This window comes from Nuphar pumila, chromosome 1 (genome assembly GCF_984573655.1).
Source record: "Nuphar pumila chromosome 1, dmNupPumi1.hap1.1, whole genome shotgun sequence".
NCBI lineage: Eukaryota > Viridiplantae > Streptophyta > Magnoliopsida > Nymphaeales > Nymphaeaceae > Nuphar > Nuphar pumila.
The window spans coordinates 11172552-11199271 of record NC_143249.1 but is presented as its reverse complement, the minus strand read 5'-3'; the positions used below and the strand labels follow the sequence as shown (position 1 = coordinate 11199271).

The window sequence follows — 26720 nt, the reverse complement described above, 5'->3', positions numbered from 1 at the left end:
ATTTTCATGTTTATTAGTCGACCAATAGACTTATCAGTCGACTAATCCTTTCGCGACATATTTTCTAAAAAAAAAGTCATTCTTGTCAAATTAGTCGACCGAAGGTTTTATGAGTCGACTGGACAGAATGTCTGTTTTCTGGAAAATTAGCAGCAGTCGACTAATGGTTTTCCAGTCGACTGAACAGAACATGTGTTTTCTGGAAAATTAGCAGCAGTCGACTAATGGTTTTTCAGTCGACTGAACAGAACATGTGTATTCTGAAAAATTTAGCAGCAGTCGACTAATGCTTTTTATCAGTCGACCGAACAGAATGTTTGTTTTTCAGAAGTTTTCAGTAGCAGTCGACTAAAAGGTTTTTCAGTCTACTGATGATATTTTCAGTCGACTAACTTTTCTCAAGTCGACTAAGTTTCAAAAGTTCAGATTTTCAAACGGCTCGATTAACAGATCAGTCGACCGACGATAACTGTCAGTCTACTAATAACTAACTATTAGTCGACTAACTGATGTTTCAGTCGACTAATTTTGCCGTTTTTCTGAAACTTCAAAAAGGCGTGTCTTTTCATTTTTCAAACGTTTTGATCGTTCGAAATGGACCGTTCTGACACCCTTTCATACTCTCAACGTATGGAATCTTTTAACTATAAATATGAGTGCAATTTACACTCAAAAACAACAATTCAATCGATTTGAATCTTGCTTTTCAGTCCTATCCATTCAAGTATTTGTTTTGTCACTCACGTGATATTTTCACTTCAGTTTTTCACTCAAATCACTTTGAGAGATAGTGAATTCGTGAGTAGAGTGTTTCAACAACCTCAAAAGCCAATTGCATCTCATTTGCATTCAAAGGAAGGCTCATAGGTTGTATTGTAAGTTGTTATTTCTTTTGTGTAAAAAGAAGGACTCCTTGGTGTAAAGGAGTTGTTTGCTTTCAGTAGGATTGTTACTGAAAGTGGGACCGGTTATGGTCTATGTGATCTTGTAGTTTACAAGGTTGATAGTGGAAAATCTCAAGCGGGTTTTGCTTGGGGATTGGATGTAGGTCGGGTTTGACCGAACCAGGATAAAATCTTGTGTTCTTTGTGTGTTTGCTTTGAGATTTGCAAAATCATTCAATATTCCGCAGAAAGTTTTAAAAGCACTATTCACCCCCCCTCTAGTGCTTGTTGCCTCGATCCTAGTGCACTTTCATAACTGTTTGGCGCATTTGATTGTTATGGTCAGATGTTGAAGTCTCTCCCCAACTTGGCTGGCTGAGGAGGTGCATAACTGCATTTCTTTGCTACATGGCCATGCATCTTACCATATATAAGAGAGAGAGAGAGAGAGAGAGAGAGAGTAATTCGAAATTCAAAAAATTAATATGGAGGACCAAAGGAGACACATTTGTCCATTGGGGATCTTCAAACAAAGTCCACATTTACCACAAGTTTGCTTGTACTAGAAGTCCCCATTTCAAATCATACCAACTGCCATATGTCCCACCACCACAACACTCACATCACATCTTTTTCCCCACATTTTCCTTCCATTGGCATGTGCACACACCCTTGACTTCAGTGGTGGGCCTCCTCCTTCAATCCCTCACACACACATTGATACACTTTTTTTTGGCATGCCAAACAGGGAAGTCATATTTTTAAAATCCAAGATTTTCTAAGTTCAAAATACAAGGGGTATTTTGGAGAATACAAAATTCAATGAAATAATTGTAAGGCATTAAAAGTTTCCTTTTCAAATGAATAAATGGCGCTTGGAAAGTAAAAGGCCTCAATTAAATCCTACATTACAACCGCTCCCACCAATTTTTTTTTTTTGACGACGACGAACCCTCGCCCAAGCCAGGAAAACCCCCGGTGGGACCCCACGACCACCCTGCCTTACGTATTCCAGTGGGGTTTGATCTAGATCCTTTATCTCAGCACCTTCACAACCACCCGATGGCCATGCGGGCGACAACCGCTCCCACCAGTTACTTGCAGGTCAACACAGTAAATGGAATTGCAGACAAGACATACCTTCATTTCCTTTTTTTTTTTGGTTTTTCCTTTTTTGCACTTTTTTGGTGTTTTATGGCCAATGAAAACACCCCCATCACTGGCCATAAAACACTTCTAGAGCATTTCGAACTGTGGTCGTCCCATGTCAGGTAACAAACCTTAAGCAGAACTCTCGTGGGCACCTTTTATTATCATCAAAACTTTACATCAAAGTAATCGTTGGGGAAGAGAATTTTTCTTACTTCCTGTTTACTTTTTATGAACAGTTTAGAATACAAAATAACGCATTGCTTTCACTAGGATTTGCTTCCATACATAGCTGTACTTTCTCTATATTGCAAAAACGTATGCAATATGCTAGATAAGTTGGGTTTCAAGATAGGTTGGGTTTCAAATGGAGAATTGCATAAACTTGGATTTAAGTTCACTTGTTCCAAGTCCAACCGAGTTACATCATTGTTCAGAGTTCATATGAGATCTGCTCAAGTCAATCCAAGTTACTAGTCAAGTCAAACTAGAACTTTATTCGTTTAGGTACCTGAGCAACTCTTGCTCCTTAATGTAGACCCGAAATGTGCTAGTACACTGCACTAAAGTAGAGAGAGAGAGAGAGAGAGAGAGAGAGAGAGAGAGATGAAAACCAGATAGAATTCCCTTGTTCTAAAAAGTGGCACATGCAAAATATAATCATTCATTTATAATAAACACTTGAGCAAACTGCTTATAAGAATGCCAAAAAATACAGAAGTAGAAAAAAATAAGACAATAGTATAGCAAAGTTGTAAAGTAATAAAAAATTCTCAACAAAACAACGTTCATTACAAGGATGGATTTGGCGTATTGGCCAATTGAATAAGGCCAGAATTGTTGGGTTAGCTTCCATGGTTTCAAGACTGCAGTACTGATTCAGAAACTATACTAATAGTGGACCGTAATCAACAGAGCCTCACATTTTGATCTTTGGTAATAATATAGCAGCAAAGGTGTCATTGGTCAATATTGGAGGGTGGGGGTATTTCGGTCACTTGATGAAGGGCAAGGCTTGTGGGGCGGTTTCCATGAACTCAAAAAACTGGAGCCTTTTCCATTCCCTCTCCATGCTCTCTCCCCTCTCTGCTGCAACTTTTGGCAACTACCACATGATTGTATCTGCCCCAAAGGATAAAGTGTTCCTCTGTTCTCCTCTCAAAATGGTTGCTCTCTTATTTTAATCTCTCCCTCTCTCAAAACTCAACCCTGGTAAAAAAAAAAGGAAGAACAAAATCTTACAGAGAAGAAAAAGAAAAAGAGTGAAGAGTCTGAACAATCTGCATCAAACCATTTTTCTTTTTCCCTGAACCTCTCTGTACCACTTACTTCCCTCAATATGTCCTCATTGGTTCAAGCTTTAGTCCATGTTTTCACACAAGTGAATCCTTTTTTCTCTTCTACCAAAGAAATGAGGGGTCCCTTCTGTTTCTGCTTCTTCTTTCTCTCCCTGCCTTTGTCAATCAGCTATGCTAGACTTTCCCTTCTTTCATCACCCATTTCTCCTCCTTCTCTCCCCCCTCAGAATCCTCAGAATCCAATCATTCCCCAACCTAAAAAGCCCATTTCTCTATCCCCCACAATGATGGCTGCTGTTGCTCCATCAGGTGACTCATAAGAATACCATATTTTCTTTTCTTTCTTTCCTTTTTCTGTTTTTGAAGAAGGTCATTTTTCTTTGGACTGCTTGTTGAATTTCATACTGAAACAGGCTTTGAGATTGAAGGCGGGGATGAAGAGAATCACAGATTGCCGGAAGAATTGATGGTGGTCATCATAGTTGTTCCTTCTATTCTTGGTCTGATCATAATTTCATCACTCTGTATTTGGATTGCTCGCCGGTGTGCTGCCCGGAGATCGGGCTCGAAAGATGTACAGAATTCTGGTAGTTCTGTTCACACTGAAGAGAAGCAATTCTTGTCTTGATACGAGTCTTTAGCTTTCAGGATCTGTTCTTAGACTTTGTTGTGTTTCTGTAGATATCTCAAAGAGGGGAGCTAGTTTGGTTCCTATGCTAAGCAAATTTAACTCCTTGAAGATGAATGACAATAAGGGATCTGTTTCTGTGATGGAGTATGCTGTCCTTGAATCAGCAACGAACAATTTCAATAGCAGTAACATACTAGGTGAAGGAGGATCTGCGTGCGTCTATAAAGCTCGATTCGATGGTAATTTCCTCGTTGCGGTGAAGAGATTAGATAATGGTGCGTCTGATTGTCAACGAGAATTCGAGGTATTCCGGTTGATACCCGTGGTTCTTCTCGAGCTTCAGTGATCGTAGTCTGAATTTCTGAAGTCATCTGATCGTTTTCCTGCTCATTTCTTGTTTATTTGGTTTTGCAGAATGAGGTTGATTTGATGAGTAAAATTAGGCATCCAAATCTTGTTTCTTTATTGGGTTATTGCATTTATGGTGAAACCAGGCTTCTTGTCTATGAATTGATGCAGAACGGGACATTGGAATCACAATTGCATGGTACTTATCTTCTTTCTGTTATTGAATTTGAAAGAATATGCTTCTCTGGTGTGATTAAATTGAACAAGATGGAAGAAGCAGCTTTTTGAAATTATGCTTTGATTTACTTTTACCAGGACCATCACATGGATCAGCACTAACTTGGTACATTCGTATGAAGATCGCCCTCGATGCAGCGAGGTCGGTGTTTCCGTCTTCTTTGATCCTTACTCTTCATATTTTGCATTCACCAACTTGATGTTGATAAACTTCTGGTGATGAAACAGAAGCCTCGAGTATCTTCATGAACACTGTAACCCCCCTGTGATCCACCGTGATCTGAAGTCTTCTAACATTCTTTTAGATTCCAACTTCAATGCCAAGGTTCATTCACGTTGTCAAGCACTCATTAAATATCTTGTTTATGGTCTTAGCTCTTTACTTCTATCTCCACTTCCTGATGTCCTCTGAATGTGTTTTTATGCAGCTTTCAGACTTTGGTCTTGCAGTCACTGTTGGAAGCCAGAATAAGGCCAATATCAAGCTTCTAGGAACACTGGGGTACCTCGCCCCGGAGTATCTTTTGGATGGTATGATTTTCATTTCCTTGAAAGCAACCCATATCGATTAATATGCAGGATACAAGAATTATGTTTGGTGGTTCTTTTGCGATTTTCTCTCAGCAAACTGCAAATTCAATCTATTTTGTTCAAAATTTTGAAGATGGAAGCAACACTTTCATGGTTTAGAATGACTTGTTCAAGTCTAGTATCCCTCTGTGGCATTTCTATAGAACAAAGGAAACAATTAATTAGCCACAGAAACTTGAATTTTATTTGGAGATTGTATTAAAAACATGATTTGTATCGACATTCCCAATCTGCAATTATGCTAATGAAAATAAGGTGTTCATCTATCCTCTCCAGGCAAACTAACAGAAAAAAGTGATGTCTATGCCTTCGGAGTCATCCTGTTGGAGCTACTTCTGGGTAGGAAACCAGTGGAGAAGATGGCACCCTCTCAGTGCCAATCCATCGTCACATGGGTAGATTTCATGTTTGTTGTGTTTGGGTTTTAGGAGAACAATAGCTGAATTTTTTAATACAATAGGATCGTTTGGGTTTTAGGAGATCATAGCTGAAATTTTCTGTACAAGAGTATCATTGCACTAACACTCAATATGTGATGCTAAATTGCTGATGCAGGCTATGCCTCAGCTTACTGACAGAGTGAAGCTCCCAAATATCATTGATCCTGTCATTAGAAACACCATGGATTTGAAACACTTGTACCAGGTTCGCCGATCTAACAAAGCTTTTTCTTACTTCCGAAAAGGCAAACACTACATGCCTACTTATGCTTAGAGAGCTAGCAAATTATGGTTGTGCAGGTTGCAGCTGTTGCTGTTCTTTGTGTGCAACCTGAGCCAAGTTATCGGCCGCTGATAACCGATGTCTTGCACTCCTTAATCCCTCTTGTGCCACTTGAGCTCGGAGGAACTCTGAGAGTTCCCGAGCAGGCCATCCGCAATTCAGATGCGAAGAAGCCTTGAGCTTCTCTAGACTGCTAACATTTGAAATGCAAGATGATGAAAATTCCATATCCCTTATTGCAAGCCATCAGCTTATCTCAGAGTTTTCAATTTTAAGAAAAAGGTTTACCGTTCACATCATTGTCAAGAGTTTCTCCCTCAACTGCTCCTGGTCATGCATTTATTTCCTATATGTTGAGGAGGTAGTGTGATAAAGGTTGGCATGGGGGCTTATCCATTCACATGAATCACTGCTTCTTGTATCACAGCTGTAAATTGAAGCAAATTGGTTTATGCACTTTTTTATTTTTTCTTTCACCCTTCTTGAGTGCCTCTGAACAGTTGGAAATTTTAAAGGACTAGGAGATTTTGTCATCTACTTTTGGTACAACCTCTCATACTGCGTTTTATCAGGAAGGAAGAACTCGATATCAGTGAAAAGGTATCTTTTATGACTATTGCAGTACAAGCCTTGTTTTTTCTTTTTTTTTTTGATAGGCGAGCTGGGGTCAGGCAGACCCCTACCAGTTATACAACTATACCATCGGGTTTTGAACTTGCAACGTTCCAACGCATGGTGATACCAGGCAACGGACCCCCCTTGGTGTGCAAGCCTTGTTCTTTTTACTTGGCTCTCTCTTTCTTTCTCTCTCTCTCAAAGACTTGTGATCTTCGAAGTCCTTAGGACCTCTCTGCTAATTTGGCATCAATACCTACTGCATCGATACCTACCATTCAAAGGTCAATTGAAGCCTGAGTTTGCGTTGTGCTGTGGATTACGTTAGCAAATGATATTGATCAGGCTGAACCCTTCTAACTATTTTTTTTTAATATTTACACGGAAAAACAGCCCCCACGAACAGAGACTTAGCCGCTCTGGCTTTGCCTACCTTATGGTCACTGTTCTGGCAGCATAAACCCCGTGAGCTTACTCCTTGCCCCTAGGGAGTCACCACACTTGGGCTTGCACAAGCGATGATGCCCATGAGATTTGAACCTAGACTGCCTGCCTAGGCCCAATCCCACTACACCAAACTCCTTTGGGGCTAACCTTTTAATTATTTACGTTCTCTTCTATGCATCAATCCAAATATAATATACATTCAAAATGGTAATATGTAGAGAACTGCCCTTACCATGCCCTTCCTGTCCAATGATAAGTCGTTGAATGTTAAGTTGAAGAAGGATTTGAATTCATGAACTTGGTCATGTTTCATGTGCTATCCAAACTTAATCAAGAGGGTAATTTTAACCTCATGATATTTGCAAGTTGCAGCTTTGCCAACCTGTAGTCCAAGGTAGGGGTGTCAACGGTTCGGTTTTTCTCGGACTCGACCCAGACAAAATCCTATAGGTTCTGGGTATTGTGACAAATAAGAAGACCCGATTAAGACTTGGGTTCGGACCCGAAGGCCCGATTAATACATGAACTCGGGTATAGTTTGTAAAATTTTATACTAGATCTGGGCCCGACCCGAGTTCCGATTAAGGCCCATAAATTTTCAATGTAAAAATGATAAAAAATATTATATTACCAGGTATGATCTAAGTCTAGTTCATGTAATTCTTATCAGGTCTGGGTATAGATTTTCTTATAATAGACTCGAGTCTGAACCTGATACCATATCCAAAAATCTGGTCCAAGTCTGGTTTCACCTGAGTCCGAACTAAACCCGACCCGTTGACAACTAAATTGGGCAAAGTCAAATTAAAACTATCTCAATGTGACACTTATTGGCCTTTAACTGGATGTCCAAACTACAACGGTGGTTTCTCAATGCTAAATAAAAAAAAGCTTAGATCGACCTTGACTTTACAAGTCATTCTGGAACTAAGTCAGCATGTTTTGCTTTCTTTCTTCCTGTAAATCAATTGAAAAGACGAGTTATTTGATGATGATGAGAGAGAAAAAGTGGACCTGATTTAGAGCAGTTCGGTTCTACTCAGACCATGTGTCATCCCCCATTCGTACTTTTAAATCTTATGATTCTAGATGTTTTGATCAAATATGAGCCTATAGATAAATTTAGCAAGGTGGATTTAATAAAAATCAACCCTTGAATCTTATTTTTTCAACAAAAATAATAATTTTTAAATCACAAATATTTATATTTTGTCAATAGATTTGTTGAAAAACGTGGTTGGATATATTCTAAAAATAACTTATAAACTTTATAAAATTCAAATACTATAAAAAATATTATCATTTGAGTACGACATTCCACATGTGATTGTAGAGAAATAAACATATGCAATTCGAATATGTCTGATGGGTATAGACTCTATCCATCAGTTTAGGGCTGCCAATAGGTCAGGTTTGTCTCGGATATCTGATCAAAAACCTGAATATCTAGGTATGGGCATAAAAATTACTGATCCAGATGGTTTTGGGGACAACCCAAACCTCACCGTTTAACATGTTGGTCAGGTTTGAGCTAGCATCTTTTGCCGGATATCTGATCTGACTCAACTAATCAGAACATTTTTTATGTATTTTTATATAAAAAAAATCTAAATACTCTCTAAATTATGTGGGTCGTGTTTGGGATTCCATTTTCTCGACCCAACATAATCTGAATCTGGGTGATTATTATTTGAGCAGGTTTGGGGTCAGCTGATGAGTCTCATAAGGATGTACACATGCTGAGCTCGAGCCAAGCCTGGGCTGTTCGAACTCGGCTCAGTTCAAAATGCCTTTGTCCAAGTTCTGAGCTGGAGCCCAGCTGAGCTTCAATGGCATTCCAAAAAAAATTGATCTTTTAAAAAATTTGGAGTGGGATTAGAACCCAAACCATTCTCAACGTTTCACAAGTGACCCACCACTAAGCCAAAGCTTGTATTATGTTCTTTGAGACCGAAAAGTTATATACAATGTTAAAAATCCTCTAGATTAATGAATCCGAAGAACTTAAAAACAAGATTCGAACTCGGCACCTTTTGAGGAAAAACTAATGCCCTACTCATTAAGGTAATAATCACTTTTTTATATTTTTTGAACATATTAAATATATAGTTGTATACCAGCCTTAAAGCATGGACGAACTTCGGCCCGAGCCTCGGTTCGTTGTGCATCTGTAGAGTCAGATACCCAAGCCAATTGACAGCCCTATCACCCCATTTCCTAATAGCTACCCAAAAATATACCTTAATAGGACACAAATTTAAAAAAAAAAAATGGTTGGACACCATGGACATGAGACATAGCTTCAACTAAAGTAATCTATAGGGACCGATCTATTTAAAGATATGCGGACCTACCCACTGGCCCTCATAAAAAACAGGATATATATATATATATATATATATATATATATATATATATATATATATATATATATATATAGGCAGGCAAGCTGGGGTTAGGCAGACCCCTAACAGATATCTCTTAAGCCCCTTATGACCGAGGGATTCGAACCTGGGCCTTCAGCTTGGCACAGGAGCCCGCTTACCACATGGGATACCACCTAGTAGTGGTAGAGGATAGATCAGCTATTTAAAGGTATGGCTGTTTGGCAGTTTTCAGAAAAAAAAACAGAAGCCTATGAAAGGAACTTCAGAAATATGAGGCCTTAATATCTTAATATTATTTTAATACTTTATAAATATAATTCAGTAAAAATATATTTATATATATTAAAATATAAAAATAATAGTTTTTTATTGAATAAAACATTAAAAAATTATGTTTCGCCATATTCTACTTTTTAAATTTTTTTTGAACTTTGCGTGCTGAACTCGAGTCACGTGTCGGGTCACACCAGCATCTTTGTGACATAGTTCTCCTGATAGGTTTCCCCTTTCATTTTTAGTTGAATGTGTATTTCATTCTTCGTTGTTTTTGGTTATTGTTGCAACACTATGGTGGTGGTGATTTGATTTCCACATTGGGCTTTGGCTCCTCTTCTCGGTGAAGGTAATAATGCCCTACTCATTAATGAGAGAGAGAGAGAGAGAGCATGTGCCTTGTGAACATTCCATCTCCTACTTAGACAATAAAAATAAGGAAAATTTTCATATACCCCCTTAAATGTTTCAGTCTAATTCATTGGCACACAGAACATTTCAAACTTTTCGAATGGCCACCAAAGTTTTTACTTGGTTTATCAAATGGCCCCAATCATAAATCAACATTGGGTTGTTCTTGGGTTAACTAAACTCAAATTGTAAAGTTATCATTTTACTCATGTAACTAGCAAAATAAAATTATTAATATACGGGCTGCCAACTAAAGCGGCTGACCTCTCTAACAAAAACAAGCCTAACCACTACACTATGAAGTTTGTTGTTGGTAAAATATATATATTTAGATGTTACAATTAAATGCATTATTTTAATTAAATATTTTAAATAAATGTCAATGATGGCGATAATGGTTCTTTATTCTAAATGAAAACCTTAAAACTCACATAATTATTATCATAGCATAGCTAATTGATTTTGATTCTTGAATTAGTAAAACTTTTGTCAACTATATATAACCACATTGGCTTTTATTTCAAATAAAAATGCATTTAGTTTGTGTTCAGATGTTTATGTTTATGGGATCAACTATTAAGGAACCAAATAAAACCAATTGCGTTATTGTGGGTCGAGTAATTATCACAATCTAAATACATAAATGTTTTTTGGAAAATTTTTCAAGCTTTATGTTGTATTGGTTAGAGTCATGGTTTTTGTTAGGAGGGCAATGATTCAAATATCAGTGTAAATTATAATTTTTTTGTGTTGACAACCCTCCACACGATCAAACTTACTTTGATGTGAAACACTCTACCTATTATATGCACCACAAGCAAACCCTTCCTTTCAGGAAGTCATAACGTGCATTTCATGTGCAGTTATTCACACCAATGACTAATATAAGGAGTTGAGTATGACTTTGCAACTTATTTGCTTTTAAAACGCATATGATGATCCATGTAATCATGGGGGAAATTTTCTGAATAAGACCCACCTTTTACCTCATATTTCATACCAAGTACGAACTTTTCTTAAATCACAAATCCAGGCCTACTGTTTCACAAAAACTGTCAAATAGGGATCTTGGGTTAACCTCCAGTTAGTAAGAATAAACGCTTAAAAATGTTGGTTAAAGTTTCTGTTTTACCCTTACTAAAAATAGATTATTACCCTTTTAAACACAAAAATAAACTTACTCTTACGTGTTAAACTTCTCCTATGAAGTGTATTTTCATCATTTTAGAAACTTAACTCAGGATAAGTGGTTCAAGGAAACGGTAGATCCTTATTTGACCATTGTCTATAAATGATGATTTCTCTATAATGGATCTCTTTTCATGGTCTAGAATTGTCTGTATGTTTCTCCTTTTTATATTATTTTCATCAATAATTTGCCATTTTACAGCCTAAGAATATCATTGAGTTTCATATATTTTGAGCTTCTTCCATACAATGGAATAACAGTGGATGATCACTATTTGGATTAGGACAATCTAACGCAGGTTGATGAAAGGGATTTATGCCCTTTCTTTCACAAGGCAAAGGTCAGGCTAAGAGATACCACATCTTAATCTTCCAACATATGTAGAGAACCCTCCCTCAGTGAGTGGCTGTTCTCATTTAGTTGTCCATGTAAACTCCCTCAAGTAACGACATCCTACTTTCATTTGTTAGGCTTGTAACCATGTTACTATGATCATGACATTCTTCTTACAAATAGAGATGGCAGTGGACCCTGCTCCATCCCAAAAACAGGACCTCCATCTCCTCGTGGGTTTGTATTTTAACCTCCATCCCTGTTTCATGTCCTTTATCCCCCGTCCAAATGGGGCAAGGCGGGGCAAGGCTCCATTTCTCCTCGGTCTATTGTCATTCCTTTGAAGGATTGGGGACGGGATGGGGCGGGGCGGGGTAAGGCGGGGATTGGGACTGGGCGGAAGAAACCGTAAGTCCATCCTGGCCTCCATCCCTGCACGGGTTTTGATTTTAACCTTCATCCCCGCCTCTATCCATGTTTCATATCCTCCATCCCCAGTCCAAACTGCGCGTCCCCCCTCTACTTACAAACCTAACATCAAGAAAATAAATGTTGATGGAACAACTCAACTTCACCGATGTTTAGTCATTTCATTGACTTGACAATATATATTTGTTGTTTATAATTTATTTAGTAATGAGGATGCCTTACATGGAGATTTCTTTAGTAGATAATTTATATTATATGACTAGGCAACAAAAATTTCTTCGTTACAAGCATTTACAGTACCTTTGTCTTTTTTGCTAACGTTTGTGCATGACACATGGGATAGCGCCTAGTTGCGGTAATTCAAGTAGCCAAGCTCACCAGGAAAGATTAAATAATGGGATGTCTCAATCAAATTGTTCAAGCATAAACGAACTAAGCTGCTCTCAACCACAGCAAGAAAATTGATCTTTAGCCATGGCTGTAGTAATCATGGGTTAACGACCAAAAAGATTTAGCCAAGGCCGTTTCTGAAGGTTTGGCAACTAAACTATTTAGTCACAGCTTGAGGAAAACCATGGCATATATATATATATATATATATATATATATATATATATATATATATATATATATATATATATATATATATATATATATATATATATATATATAAAGAGAGAGAGAGAAAATCGGGTTCCTCCTAAGAATGGCAGTGGACCAGAAAAATGGGGCCCTGTCCGGCCTCGCCCCATTTGGACCGGGGATGGAGGACATGAAACGAGAATGAAGGTGGGAATGGACTTACGTGTTCCACCACCCCGTCCATGATCCAGTTAGTAAATTAATTAAAATACCTTATGATGGTTAGACCTCCTTCTTTAGGGATGACAGTGGATTGGGAGGAAACGGGGCCTCACCCTGCCTCACCCCATATAAAATGGGAATGGAAGACATGAAATGGAGGAGGCGGGGATGGAGGTTAAAATCAAAACCCGTGCGAGGATGAAGACAGGAATGTAGGTCATTATTTTGAGATGGGGCAGGGGTGGAGACCTTGTCCCCCGCATCCACCCTGGTCCACTGTCATCCCTAGTTCCTCCTACTATCCATCCATCATGGACAATGCTGATTTTTCATGTTTTAAGTCATATTTTGTAAATCAGGCCTTATAGATGTATTCAACATATTTGATGTGCTAGGAATCCACTGTTAGATGAGACAAAAAGGACCAAAAAATAAAAAAAATAGAAAATCAAAACTTTCAATTCCCTCCTACCCGAGTAGGAAGAACCGAAAGAATCAAAACCGTCAATTCACTGTATGTATTTTTGATGGGCGAAAACCGAACTAATACCCTGCATCCCTTTGTTCTTGCACGTGATCAATGACATACGTTATTTTTTTATTTTTTGTGAAAAATTCTTTCTTTTTGGCAAAAAGGGTCTTTAGTTGTGGTCAACAACTGCCATTAAAGCACATTTTCCTGCAAATTGGATACTCGTTAAGTATTAGTTTTTATTTGACATTTACATTGTTCATCCTTTATATATATATATATATATATATATATATATAGAGAGAGAGAGAGAGAGAGAATTATGTTGGTCCCTTTTTCATTACATCATTGACACTGCAAAATTCATAGTTTTAGGTGTTTTATACTAAATTTGAACGGTTAGATGTGTTTATCATTGTTTACTCAATAGAAAGCATATTTTGATTAAAGAGGTGAAAAAAATCAATGGTAGGTATTGTACTAAAATTTGATGATAAAATATTTATATTTTTACATGAAATCAAATCCATACAAAGCTTGTTTCTTAATAAATAAGCAATGATCTCAAATTTACATAAAATACTTATAAGCGGCGCACAATGGTTCAAAGTAATGTTAAACACTTTACTTGTGTGTTACTCTCTCTCTCTCTCTCTCTCTCTCTCTCTCTCTATATATATATATATATATATATATACCTCTCATACGTTGCATTTGCACAAAAAAATTAGAGTGGTTGCGATTGCCACTAAAGCATCTTCCTTGATGCACTTAGCAAGTGTCATTGATTGCCTGCTAAATCAACAATGTGCGCCTGGTCAATTTTTGTTGAACACTTTAAGTACCAAATATTATACCTTCTCACATATATAATTATATTTTTTTTTTCGGTAGACCCCCTACCGCGTTCTATTTTTTTCGGCAGGGGGTCGCCCCCTGCCACATTTGGTTTTTTTCGGTAGGGGAGCGACCCCCTGCCGCATTTTTTTTTCGGCAGGGGGTCGCCCCGTGCCGCATTTTATTTTTTCTGGCTGGGGGTCGACCCTCCTGCCTCGATTGTTTTTTTCTGGCAGGGGGGGCGACCCCTGCCGCGTTTTGTTTTTTCTGGCAGGGGGTGTGGACCCCCTGCCTCGTTGTTTTATTCGAGTAGGGGTCGACCCCCTTGCCTTGTTGTTTTATTTGGGCAGGGGTCGCCCCCCTGCCTCATTTTTTTTTTCGGGAAGGGGGTCACCCCCGTGCTTCATTTTTTTTTCGACAGGGGTCGCCCCCTACCTCATTTTTTTATTCGAGCAGAGGGTCGCCTCCGTGCCTCGTTTTTTTTCGGCAGGGGGGCGACCCCTGCCTCGTTTGTTTTTTTTTTGTAGGGGTCGCTCTCATGCCTCATTTTTTTATTTGGTAAGGGGATACCCTCCTGTCATTTTTTTATTCGGGCAGGGGGTTGCCCCCCAACCCCATGCTTTTCCGGCAGGAGGGCGACCTTGCCTCGGTTTTTTTTTTCGGCTGGTGGTGACTTCATTTTAACACAGTGTCTCTTGCAGATTTCTCAACAGAACCCGCTTGTGCCCCGCCACCCGTGGTAAGTAAGTGACAAAAATAATGCAAATCGGGTAAATACCCGTGGTGATTTAGTGATGCAAGCGTATCACATATTATTTAATTTATTTGATGTAACACTTTACTGTTCACACACTCACTTAGTTGTTGATATCTAGGATTGCTTTGTTGGCATTTGGAGATCATGTTGAGCATGATTTTAATATATGAGAATAAAAGTGTTCTTATTTTTGGAGTACGGATTTCATGCTAGCCATGGTAGTAGTTAGCGATATATTGAAGTATGTTTGCTACAGATACATGTTTGACATTTGTTTGATATGAATGATTTCGATGTATTGCAATGTTTGATGTGATTATATCCATGCTTGCATGTAGTTACTTTCAATTTGATTATGATTTTCATGTTAAATTGTATAATGAAAGCATGCTTCAAATGAATGTATCGTGTCATGAATAGTTTGCACATGAAAATATTAAGTTATCAATGCATGCATCATAATTCTTATGATTGTATGACATCATATATTGCATGATAAATTTGATATTTTTTGGAAACTACCATATTAGCCGACCCTATTGATACGACATAATTTAGATGTGATGCATATGAAGAAAAATGTGTTTGATAATGTGTTTAATACAATAATGAATATCAAAAGAAAAATAAAGGATAATCCGAAGGCCCGTATGAATTTAAAAGTAATATGTAAAAGACCAGAATTGGAACTCAAAGAGTATAATGGGAAAGTAAAGGAACTAAAGGCAAAGTACGTGCTTGGACCTGATAAAATAAAGCATGTATGTCAATGGTTGAGACAATTGAGATTTCCAGATTGATATGTCTCTAACATTACTTGGGCTGTGAAGATTGACGATGAACAATTATATGGGTTGAAGAGCCATGATTGTCATATCTTTATGCAACGATTGATACTCATAGCATTTCATGATATGTTAGACAAACCTATATGGGGGGTATTGTCTGAGTTGAGTTGATTTTTTAGAACATTGTGTGCATCAGAAGTCGTAGTATCTGATGTAAAGAATCTTGAGGACTCTGTCATCACCACTGTTTGTCTGCTAGAAAAAATTTTTCTGCCAGCATTTTTCGATGTTATGGAACATTTGATCATACATTTGCCATATGAACTAAGGGTTGGTGGCCCTATGCAATATCGATGAATGTACTCATTTGAAAGGTATATGTTTTCTTATATTTGTCTCTTCAATGACAGATATTTCAAATTTGAAATGTATATTTTTTACAGATGCATGTTTGACATAAAAAAAATATTCGTAATAAAGCAAGAGTAGAAGACTCTATTTGTGAGGCGTACACTTTAGAAGAGATTTTAAATTTCTTATCTATGTACTTTGAACCTCAAATTCCAACACGTTACACATGCCCGCCTCATAACGATGATGCAGAACAAGTAACTGTAGCTGACAAGTTGTCGATATTTCAACCACTTGGGCTTGGGCATGCATTTGGTAGTTGCCGATCAAGACTCTTGACAGATCGAGAGCAAGACGCAACACATATCTATATTCTTTTTAATTGCTCAATGATCGACCCATACATCGAGTAAGTATATGTAGACGCAACACAATTATAAATTATTTTATGTTCTATACGTGCATACATGGTTCGGTAATATAAGTATTTGTGGTTTGCAGATGATTTGATCTGGAGTTGCGAAGAGAAGTTTCACATCTCACTGATGCAGAAGTATAAAAAGAACGTGAAACTAAGTTTATGAAGTGGTTGAAACAGTTGGTAAGAACGCTAACATAAATTGTGTACTTGTAAACAACACTAAGTTACTTAATTGGTCGTGATCACAATCATTGTTTATGTGATGTTAAAGATCAAAGAATATGTGATTTAGAAAATAGTCCGACCAATGTTGTGCAATGTTACAACGGGTACATCGTAAATGATTATCGATTCCATACAAAAGATTACGCTATAAACAAATCAATGATGAATAGTAGCGTGTGTGTCAAGGGTAGCAGCTACGGTGAAAATGAACATGATTACTATGGTGTTATAGAGGAAATAATGGAGTTAACTTACTTAGGCAGAAATAATAGGGTAACTTTATTCAAGTGTCATTGGTTTGATCCAACCGCAACAAGACTCGACAACGCCTCAGATATTGTGGAGGTGAATCATAAATCAAGGTTTGGAATATATGAACCATTCATATTAGCCTCGCAAGCTCAACAAGTTTATTATACTTCATATCCGAGTACAAAAAAGTCAGATAGAAATGAATGGTGGGCAGTTTGCAAGGTAAAATCCAAACTATACCCTGAGTATAATAAGTTACAGGAAGACAAGTTAGCTGAAGACAGTGATTACTATCAATCAGATGATATCTATGACTTCTCTTATGGTCACGATGTTGCGCATGATATGCATGTCATATCTCCATTGATCGATGAAACATTTATAAAAGAATGTGATCCAAATGATATACCAAGTGAATGGGCAAACAATGAAGAAGAAGAAGAAGAAGATGAAGAGGAAGAAGAAGAAGAAGAATATGAAACTCAAACAAGTGATGAAGAAGAATTCTCAAGCTAGTGAGCAAAACCTTGTAATACAAACCTCTATTTGAATATATTACAATACTCGATGTGAATGATTTGAATGTATTGTAATACTTGATGCGAATGGATGAGTTGTATTGCAATACTTGATGTGAATGATTTGAATTATTTGAATGTAGTGTAATACTTAATGCGAATGATTTGAATGTATTGCAATACTCGATGTGAATGATTTGAATTATTTGAATGTATTGTAATACTTGATGCGAATGATTTGAATGTATTGCAATACTTGATGTGAATTATTTGAATGTATTGTAATACTTGATGCAAATGATTTGAATGTATTGCAATATTTGATGTGAATGATTTGAATTATTTGAATGTATTATAATACTTGATGTAAATGATTTGAATGTATTGTAATACTTGATGTGAATAATTTGAATGTATTGCAATGATGTGAATGATTTGCAAGTATTCTAATGATTTGAATTATTTGAATATATTGTAATACTTGATGAAAATTATTTGAATGTATTGTATGCCATTTTTTATTTGTTAGAATATGGTTCATGGAGCTTACAGTGGTCGTTCATCCAGTAGTAGCTAGGCCCGACCTTCATCTTCACGGGCTCCGGTGATAGGTATATCATTTAACTAATTGGATGCTTGATTAGTTGAAATGCGCATTCTGAGAATTTTTAGCGTATTTTTTTACAGATGATGTTTCGCCTGTACATGACCCACCTACACCAGTTGATCATACAAGTCAGGAGCCAACACAGAATCCAGAGTCTTCTCAGTCTGGCACAAGAAGACTCATTCGAATAGTGTATATCGATAATCGACCGTAAGTATTTCATTTTCACTTATTGAATATCTTATAAATATTTTATATTGATATTTACTGTGTACCAATTCATATGCAGCACAAGGTTTGAGTCACAAGAAGTAGTACGCAAGATTAAGAATTCACTTCTTCAATATCTACCAGGACTGGTCGCTCAATGGAAAGAGTATCCAAAAGAGGTGATAGACAGATTGTGGTCCTCATTCACGGTATACAGTTGTTTGTCATAGTTAATGTGTTTCATATTTAAATTTCTTTTATAGTCATGTCTACTAACTTTCTGAAAATACATATAGGCTTCGAATCGCTTCACCACTACGGTGGAGGAACATGATGCAAGGAAGGTGTGGCAGAGGGTGACTGTCAATCGATTTGCAGACATGCTGCACAATATAAATACTGCAAAAAAAAAAAACATCTGACGGAATAGATGATCCACTACAGTGGAAGGGCCATGACCCTATTACTATCAGGAGAGATTATTGGGAGAGAATGTGCGACAAGTGGGCGGGGGATGTATTTCAAAATCGCTCTGCGAAGGCTCCACAAAATCGAGCGAAAGTGCCCGAAGCTCATCTACACACAGGTGGATCTAAGACTTTTGGGAGCCACCTGAAGAAAATGGTAACTCATCAATATATATTATCAATTTTATAAGTATTGTTGCAAACATGTTGACTAAATCTTTTTTCATTTAACTTCGCAGGAAGCAGAAAAAAGAGACATTGTACCATATAAGGATGTGTTTGTTGAAACACATAAACGGAAGACCATGGGAGACTTCATATTAGAAAAGGCAAGAACGACAGCGGTATGTATTTATTCTATTAATAATCATTGTAATATACAAGTTATCATAAACATTGTAATTCTTAATTATTAATACATACAGTAAACATTATTTTGTAGAAGGCATATGCGCAACAGATGATAGAGTGATATGGCGATGACTCTACTCAGCATCCATCATTTGATCTTGCAGCATGGGTGACTGCAGCAGGTGAACCCAAAAAGGGTCATGTGTTCGGGTTTGGGAGTAATATGAACACCTCACCTGTCGTTACTTCCTCTAGTCACGACTCACAGACTTCTTTCGTCGATATAAGCTTCAAGCATCCTTTTTTTTTCGGTGATGATGTACGTCAGATCGTTAAGGACACAATGCGTGACTACTTTCATGAAACCATTGCCGACGTTCTCCGAGCTGAGTTCAACAGTTTTTTGCAGAACAGGGAAACTTCGATTGCAGGTGCCTCTCAGGTATGAAAGTTTCATGCGATATATTGCATGTCGTTAGATTTCATATAACTTTGATTGCCTTAACTTAGGTGCATTGAATATAATTTATTTTAGTATAATATTTTTACTGCCTTTAAACACATATACAACACGAGCATGGTAGAATCACATATACAACTTTTTACTGCCTTAGAGCACATATGAGCATGGTAGAATCACATATAGAGTTTTTTTTACTGCTTTAGAACACATATGAGCATGATATAATCACATATACAGTTTTTTGCTTTCCTTAGAACACATATGAGCATGATAGAATCACATATAAAGTTTTTGTCTGTCTTAGAGCATATATGAGCATGATAGAATCACATATACAATTTTTTGGCTGCCTTAGAACACATATGAGCATGATATAATCACATATTCAGTTTTTTGACTGCCTTAGAACATATATGAGCATGACAAAATCACATATATAGCTTTTTCCTGCCTTAGAGCACATATGAGCATGGTAGAATCACATACAAAGTTTTTTTTACTGCTTTAGAAGACATATGAGCATGATATAATCACATATACAGTTTTTTGCCTTTCTTAGAGCACATATGAGCATGATAGAATCACATATAAAGTTTTTGTCTGTCTTAGAGCATATATGAGCATGATAGAATCACATATACATTTTTTTGATTGCCTTAGAACGCATATGAGCATGCTATAATCACATATTCAGTTTTTTGACTACCTTAGAACACATATGAGCATGATAGAATCACATATATATATTTTTGCCTGCCTTAGAGTGCATATGAGCATGGTAGAATCATACATAGAGTTTTTTTTACTGCTTTAGAACACATATGAGCATGATATAATCACATATATAGTTTTTGCCTACCTTAGAACACATATGAGCATGAAAGAATCACATATAAAGTTTTTGCCTGCCTTAGAGCACATATGAGCATGATAGAATCACATATACAGTTTTTTTGACTGCCTTAGAGCACATATGAGGATGATATAATCACATATTCAGTTTTTTACTGCCTTAGAACACATATGAGCATGACAAAATCACATATACAACTTTTTCCTGCCTTAGAGCACATATGAGCATGGTAGAATCACATATAGAACTTTTCTGACTGCCTTAGAACATATATCAACATGATATAATCACATATTCAATTTTTCGACTGCTTTAGAACACATATGAGCATGATAAAATCACATATAAAGTTTTTTGCCTGCCTTAGAGCACATATGAACATGATAGAATCACATATAAAGTTTTTTTGACTGCCTTAGAACACATATGAGCACACTATAATCACATATTCACTTTTTTGACTGCCTTAGAACACATATGAGTATGATAGAATCACATATACAACTTTTTGTTTGCCTTAGAACATATATGAGTATGATAGAATCACATATACAACTTTTTGTTTGCCTTAGAGCACATATGAAGCATGGTAGAATCACATATACAGTTTTTCTGACTGCCTTAGAACATATATGAGCCTGATATAATCACATATTCAATTTTTTGAGTGATTTAGAACACATATGAGCATGATAGAATCACATATAAAGTTTTTTGCCTGCCTTAGAGCACATATGAGCATGATAGAATCACATATAAAGTTTTTTTGACTGCCTTAGAACACATATGAGCATGCTATAATCACATATGGAACTTTTTGCTTGCCTTAGAGCGCATATGAGCATGGTAGAATCACATATAGAGTTTTTTTGACTGCCTTAGAACACATATGAGCATGATATAATCACATATAGAGTTTTTTTACTGCCTTAGAACAATGATCGTACAATATAACAAAAATAACTTATTTTTTGAAATACCCTGCAACTTTTTTAAAGTTTTTTTGTTTCAGTTACGAGAAATTCATAGAATGGGTTATAAATTTTAATAAAATATTTATGAAGTTTCTACGTTTCCATTAAAGAAGTTAAAAGATTTGGTGATCAAGACTTGGTTAAGTTAGTTTTTAAAGTTTTAACGGGTTTCAGTTACACGAAGTTCACATGTTTGATTATAAAAACTTCGTACTGCATATATGCAAATTTAGTTAAATATTTATAAAGTTTCAATAGCTTTCAATTACGAAAAATTCTCAGATATAATTATGCAAATTTCTTACGGTAAAGACAAAAAAGGTACAAATATACTGTTTGTGATACCCGATAAATGTAAGATATATTGTGCGAACTCCCATAGTTCACTCGTATTAAGAGAATAATAATCCTATAGATTTAAAATTTCCCTCTTTTTCTCTCTCCACGTCCTTCTCTTTTCCCTTCTTTCTCTCCCAAACTCGCCAGGGTTTCTGATTTTCTTCTGTCTTCTTCCTCTACCGCACATCCCTCTCTTCTCCACACTCTTTCTTATGTCAATCTCGTTTTGATTTGCTCAGAGAGAGAGAGAGAGTCCACGCGTAGTAGAAGAAGAACGCTCTTGCGATCGGTTGGGTTAGGGTTAAGGTTTGAGATGAAGATGAGGACAGGGCAATGGGTTCAGATTCCCCAGAACTACGATGCCTATCCGTCCCTCTTCTCGTTCCTCTAGAGCAATTCCAAACTCTCGGTTGCTCCCGGTGTAGGACTGGTGTACAGAGTTGTATCACGATGTTGCTGAGCTTGAAGAGAGGGTACCTGACTTCATCTTGAGCTACTCCTCTCGTTCTGAGAGGATCTGGGGGGATATCAGATGTATTAGGGCTGATTCTGGAAACCGGCACGGACGGCATCATCGCGGTAGTTTGGCTCCTCCATCTACCGATATCTGTCATCCTCGTGTCCGGATTCTGAGGGAGCATATAATCTCTGAAGGGGTATGCGACTTCGTGGACTTCTAGAGTGAATTTTCCGCCTAATTGTTGGTTGCCGTGCTTGCAAGCGATGCATGCCATTTTGTTTGGATCTTTCTTTGACTGGTCTTGGGAATCTTGTTATTGTATTTTATTTATCATTTTATATGGATTTTCCCCTTTCTTATTACATAGATTATAAAGAGGGAAGGGTGAGGGGTGCTTACGGATGAAGGGAAATCATACACAGTGCCGGGTTCTCCACAGGTGCAGTTATTTTATGCAATACCACCAGAATAAATCTCGCGACAAGAATTGCAGGTCATAGTTGTCGTTTTCTTTAACTCTATTGTTTCTGTAACATCATCAGATGTATGTTGTGAATGCGTGCCATGTTTTTTTCCTTTTTTGGAATCCTTGATGTACTTGGAACTGGTATATGTACATCAGCTTTTGGGATAATTATTGCAGGTTATGCTTCACACCATGATTTGGTATATCGATGCTTTTCGTGACAATCTTAACCGCTAATATTTTAATACTGTTACACTAGACATATTGTGTTCGGCCTGAAACGGTTGCCTCATTTTTTTATTTTCATGTATCATATTGTTAAAATTGTCTTGCTTTTTCTTTGTAGAAAGGGGTGGATCCATCAGTCTACAAAATTGGATGTTCCCAGGCCATGAAGAATAAATGGGTGGAGATGGGGAAACTTCAATCTCCAGAAAGGTAACATGGCCTGCAAAATGGTCTTTATCAAACTTTTATTTTCCATTGGATTGTGTGCTTCCTTGCATGGCGTGTGTCAATAGAATATCACTTTCTTCATATAGGGAAAGGAGTGGAGTTAATGAGCAAATAATTTCTTTGAAAGTGATTGTCCACTGAAGGAATGAAATAATATCCAAGAATCTGAAAGGTTATGAAGGTAATAAGGTGGACCTGCATTTTGGAGAGATAATGAAAGAAATGATCGGATCCGCTGTTTGTTCATTAGCTTATTGTTGGTTTTCATTCTAACAATGATATCCTTATTTATACTCTGTGTAGTTAATGAATAATGGCTGGGAAGCTATGAGAACTGGAACCAACAAAAATCCATGAGCAGCTCATGAGGGATAGTATATCAGGACAAAAGAACCATTTGGTTATGTAGCTAGGTATCAGCTTGGAAAGTCATTGGATTTTACTTCAGAATTTTGTCCTGTTCTTTACTAGCAGAGCTGTAGTGCAGTGACCACAGTCTATCGGTTCTTAGTTTGGGTTAGCAATTTTCTTGGTCTCTATTGGCTAGTTGTTGCTGTGGAGGTTGTATTCTAATTGACTTCAAATTTTCTATTTTCCCTGACCCACAATGGTTGTGGTCTCTGTCTTGAAAATCAATGTGGTTATATGAGCTGATTAAGTAGTGTTTTTCACTGTGTAAGGTTTAATTTTAATCACTTGTATCAACTAAATTATTTGGTTCTTGGATAATCATTTAAGCAAATATGACTTAATCTGTAGGTTATGTCCAAAACCTGAGGACTTTTTTTCTTGGAGAATACATGATTCAAATGTTGATTGCTAACTAATGGACTATGTTAAACACATCTGCATTGTCAGATTGAGCGGAAACAACGTATTATGAGATTCCAGTTAGATTGTACATGCAAATAATTGTGGAAAATGTATTCCATATATAGCCTTTACTTTCACACTATTAAGTACATTGTACTTTGTAATAAAAAAGGGCATGACTGCATATATATGTTTGTATTGATTAGTGTTGTTTAGTTTAGTAATTAACATGTTTTTTATCTAATTTTTTTCGTGCACAATTCTAATTTTATGTAGTTTGGTGTACTTTTGAACATAGATTTTTAAATTCCTTGATACACAACAAAACATTCTAATCTAATGGATGTTTTCCACTGAAAATACTAAATATAGCATGCATATTGTCAAGTTCATAAAAAATCATTGAAATATTTAGAAAATCAATGAGTAGTAGAATTCATGAGAGAGAAAGAGAGAGTGGAGTATATCTACCTAGACCAACTCAACAGATTGCAGGACGTGCTAGGGCCATTGAATAGTGTACATCCAACAACACTTAAAAAAATGAGTTTTTTTTTCAAAGAATTAACCTTACAAATGTATTCCACATATGTAGGTTAGTGAGAATCAGCTCTTAGATCGTCCAATTACGATGTGTAGGCATAATCTTATGAGCCTTAAAAAACTAATAGCCTATAATGTACGATATTTTCTTGGCTCATAAAATCACATTTTTTTCATCCAAAAAATACAATCCAACAGGGGATCTCTAGCATTTGGATCATACTGAATCCATCCGTGAGGTCCAGTTGGGTCAACGTGACCTGCACATATGTTTTCTAGCTCATTCTAATGACCAGTCGACATTACCAAATGTTTTATATATATATATATATATATATATATATATATAGAGAGAGAGAGAGAGAGAGAGAGAGAGAGAGAGATGCAAACGTCCTAAATGAAACATGCTAAATGGGGTTTTCAGGTTTTTATAGTTTATTTTTAAAATCTGACTGTGCAAACATATTTACATATTTGATTTTATACAGATCAACTCTTGGAGTATTTGATTCCGACACATGGGTAGGTTTTTATAAGGTTTGAAAAACCAACAGTCCAAAATCTTTGTAAATAAAGTTCTAAATTTAGCAATCTTTGGATAGGAATGGATTTCTTTCCGTTTCGTTTGTTCGTAGTTTGGTAAATTGAAGAAATTAGGTTTGACTAATCAATATGACTTTGAATTTATTAGGGATTCTATCTTTTATTTGGTTTGAGTTTGATGAATGGAAGAAGTTAGGGTTAGAATTCTATTTCCAAACCTCCTTGGACTACAGACCTAACTTTACTCCATTCTTATTCTTGTATACTTATTGACTTCGTGAATCATAACAAGACAAGTACTTTTGTTGGTGGTTCATATATGTATTGTATGCCCAATAGTTTAAGAATAAGGTTGCCATGACCGTCACAACTAGAAGCTGACCACTTTTTAAAAATATTTGAGTGATATTCGCTTCTTGGATTGCTGACATAGTGATATTTCCTTGTGTTCCCTCTCATCCTTACCTCCTTGTTATGCTTATCATTTATTTTTGTCTACGACAGCTATTGCTGCTCTGTTTTCTGTTTTCCAGACTCAATTCATATTGAGAAATAGTTGCTTCTCTTAATCAATATGGTTCTCATTCATACCCCAAAGATGTCAGTTTCTCATGCAAGTGTTTTATAGCTTCGAGCAATTTAAAAATGATAAGTGTTGAATCATGGTGATTGCTATCCTTTTGCATTTATCATAATTTAATCAATTTCTTGCCATTTTATGATGCCACAGAGCCATATGCCATTTTTTCAATTTTTTAAACTCCCGAGATTTTTCAACTTTTGAAAATCTATCCGAGATAATAAAGGTGACTATGATCTGGCCTAGATAATGTCCTAACTTTTTTTATATTCTGTTCTATTTTATCTGTTTATTGTATTCATTCATCTGATAACTAAAATATAGGAAACAGCTTTTTTGTTTTGTTTTAATTTTGTCTGTTTAACCTTTGAGGTCAGTTCTGCTTATACACACACACATGCTTGGTGATTCTGAAATCTTTATCAAGCACTCTGTTGTCCACTTCATTCAACTTGTCATGTCTAACTGTAAGAAGAAACATCTTTTCATATCTTCTCGGGTATTACAATTTGTAATACTGGTAACATGATAAGCTGATTTGCTTAATAGTACTAGTAATCACTATGACGGCATTGCGACTATTCAAGATACACAAATATGCACTATGAAGTTCGGTAGCATGAATAATTCACTCCAATGAATTTGATATTGTTTTTTATATCCCAAAGCCATGGAATATGTATTTATCAGTTCAACTGTTTGATGCCCTGTTTAGGTGGTGAAAACTTGAAAGACTGAATAGTTTTGATCAATCACCATGGTTGAGAAAGCTTGATCTCTAACATTACAGGTGAGTAGACTTTATCTTCATTATTGCCAACCAAATATTGAAGTTTTACCAGCCACTTATGCCTTTTTTTGTTAATAGTCTTATTATTTGTTCCTAAGGCCTTTAATAGTTGAAAAATTATGGAATAACAAACTTGAAATGAGAATTTTAAACAGCACATTTCTTGCTCAATTTTTTCTCACAAACTAATGATTTGTTGAGAGATCAAGCTTCTCTGCGCTGTAAAGCCATTGAAACTTCTACAGCCTGTATGAGTTTATTATTTTTGTACTATAGCAGGGGAATGCTTTTGTCAAATCTCTTAAATATGCACTTCCATTTTCTTTTCACTTACCTCAGTTGATATGTTTCTGGACTCTATCAACATGACTGCCACCAAGTGTGCCGTATGGTTCTAAGTCCATCCACGAGAGTTCTGAGAATCTTGATTCCAAA

At 36.5% G+C, this 26720-nt stretch overlaps 1 protein-coding gene and 1 long non-coding RNA gene across 2 annotated transcripts; both read left to right on the top strand.

The window, feature by feature from the left end:
• The first annotated feature begins 3254 nt into the window (after positions 1-3254).
• Positions 3255-6547, top strand: LOC149847968 (putative receptor-like protein kinase At1g80640). The gene is made up of 10 exons (XM_090009939.1): positions 3255-3640; positions 3745-3918; positions 4013-4266; positions 4377-4509; positions 4626-4689; positions 4776-4872; positions 4976-5078; positions 5415-5533; positions 5694-5783; positions 5879-6547. The coding sequence occupies exons 1-10, from the start codon at positions 3373-3375 to the stop codon at positions 6038-6040; spliced, it is 1464 nt and encodes a 487-aa protein (XP_089866065.1). The 5' UTR covers positions 3255-3372; the 3' UTR covers positions 6041-6547.
• A 15362-nt stretch (positions 6548-21909) lies between these two features.
• On the top strand, positions 21910-26400 carry LOC149847967 (uncharacterized). The gene is made up of 3 exons (XR_016432497.1): positions 21910-22290; positions 22462-22998; positions 26211-26400. It is a non-coding gene; the product is annotated as an uncharacterized LOC149847967 (long non-coding RNA).
• Positions 26401-26720: the final 320 nt, after the last annotated feature.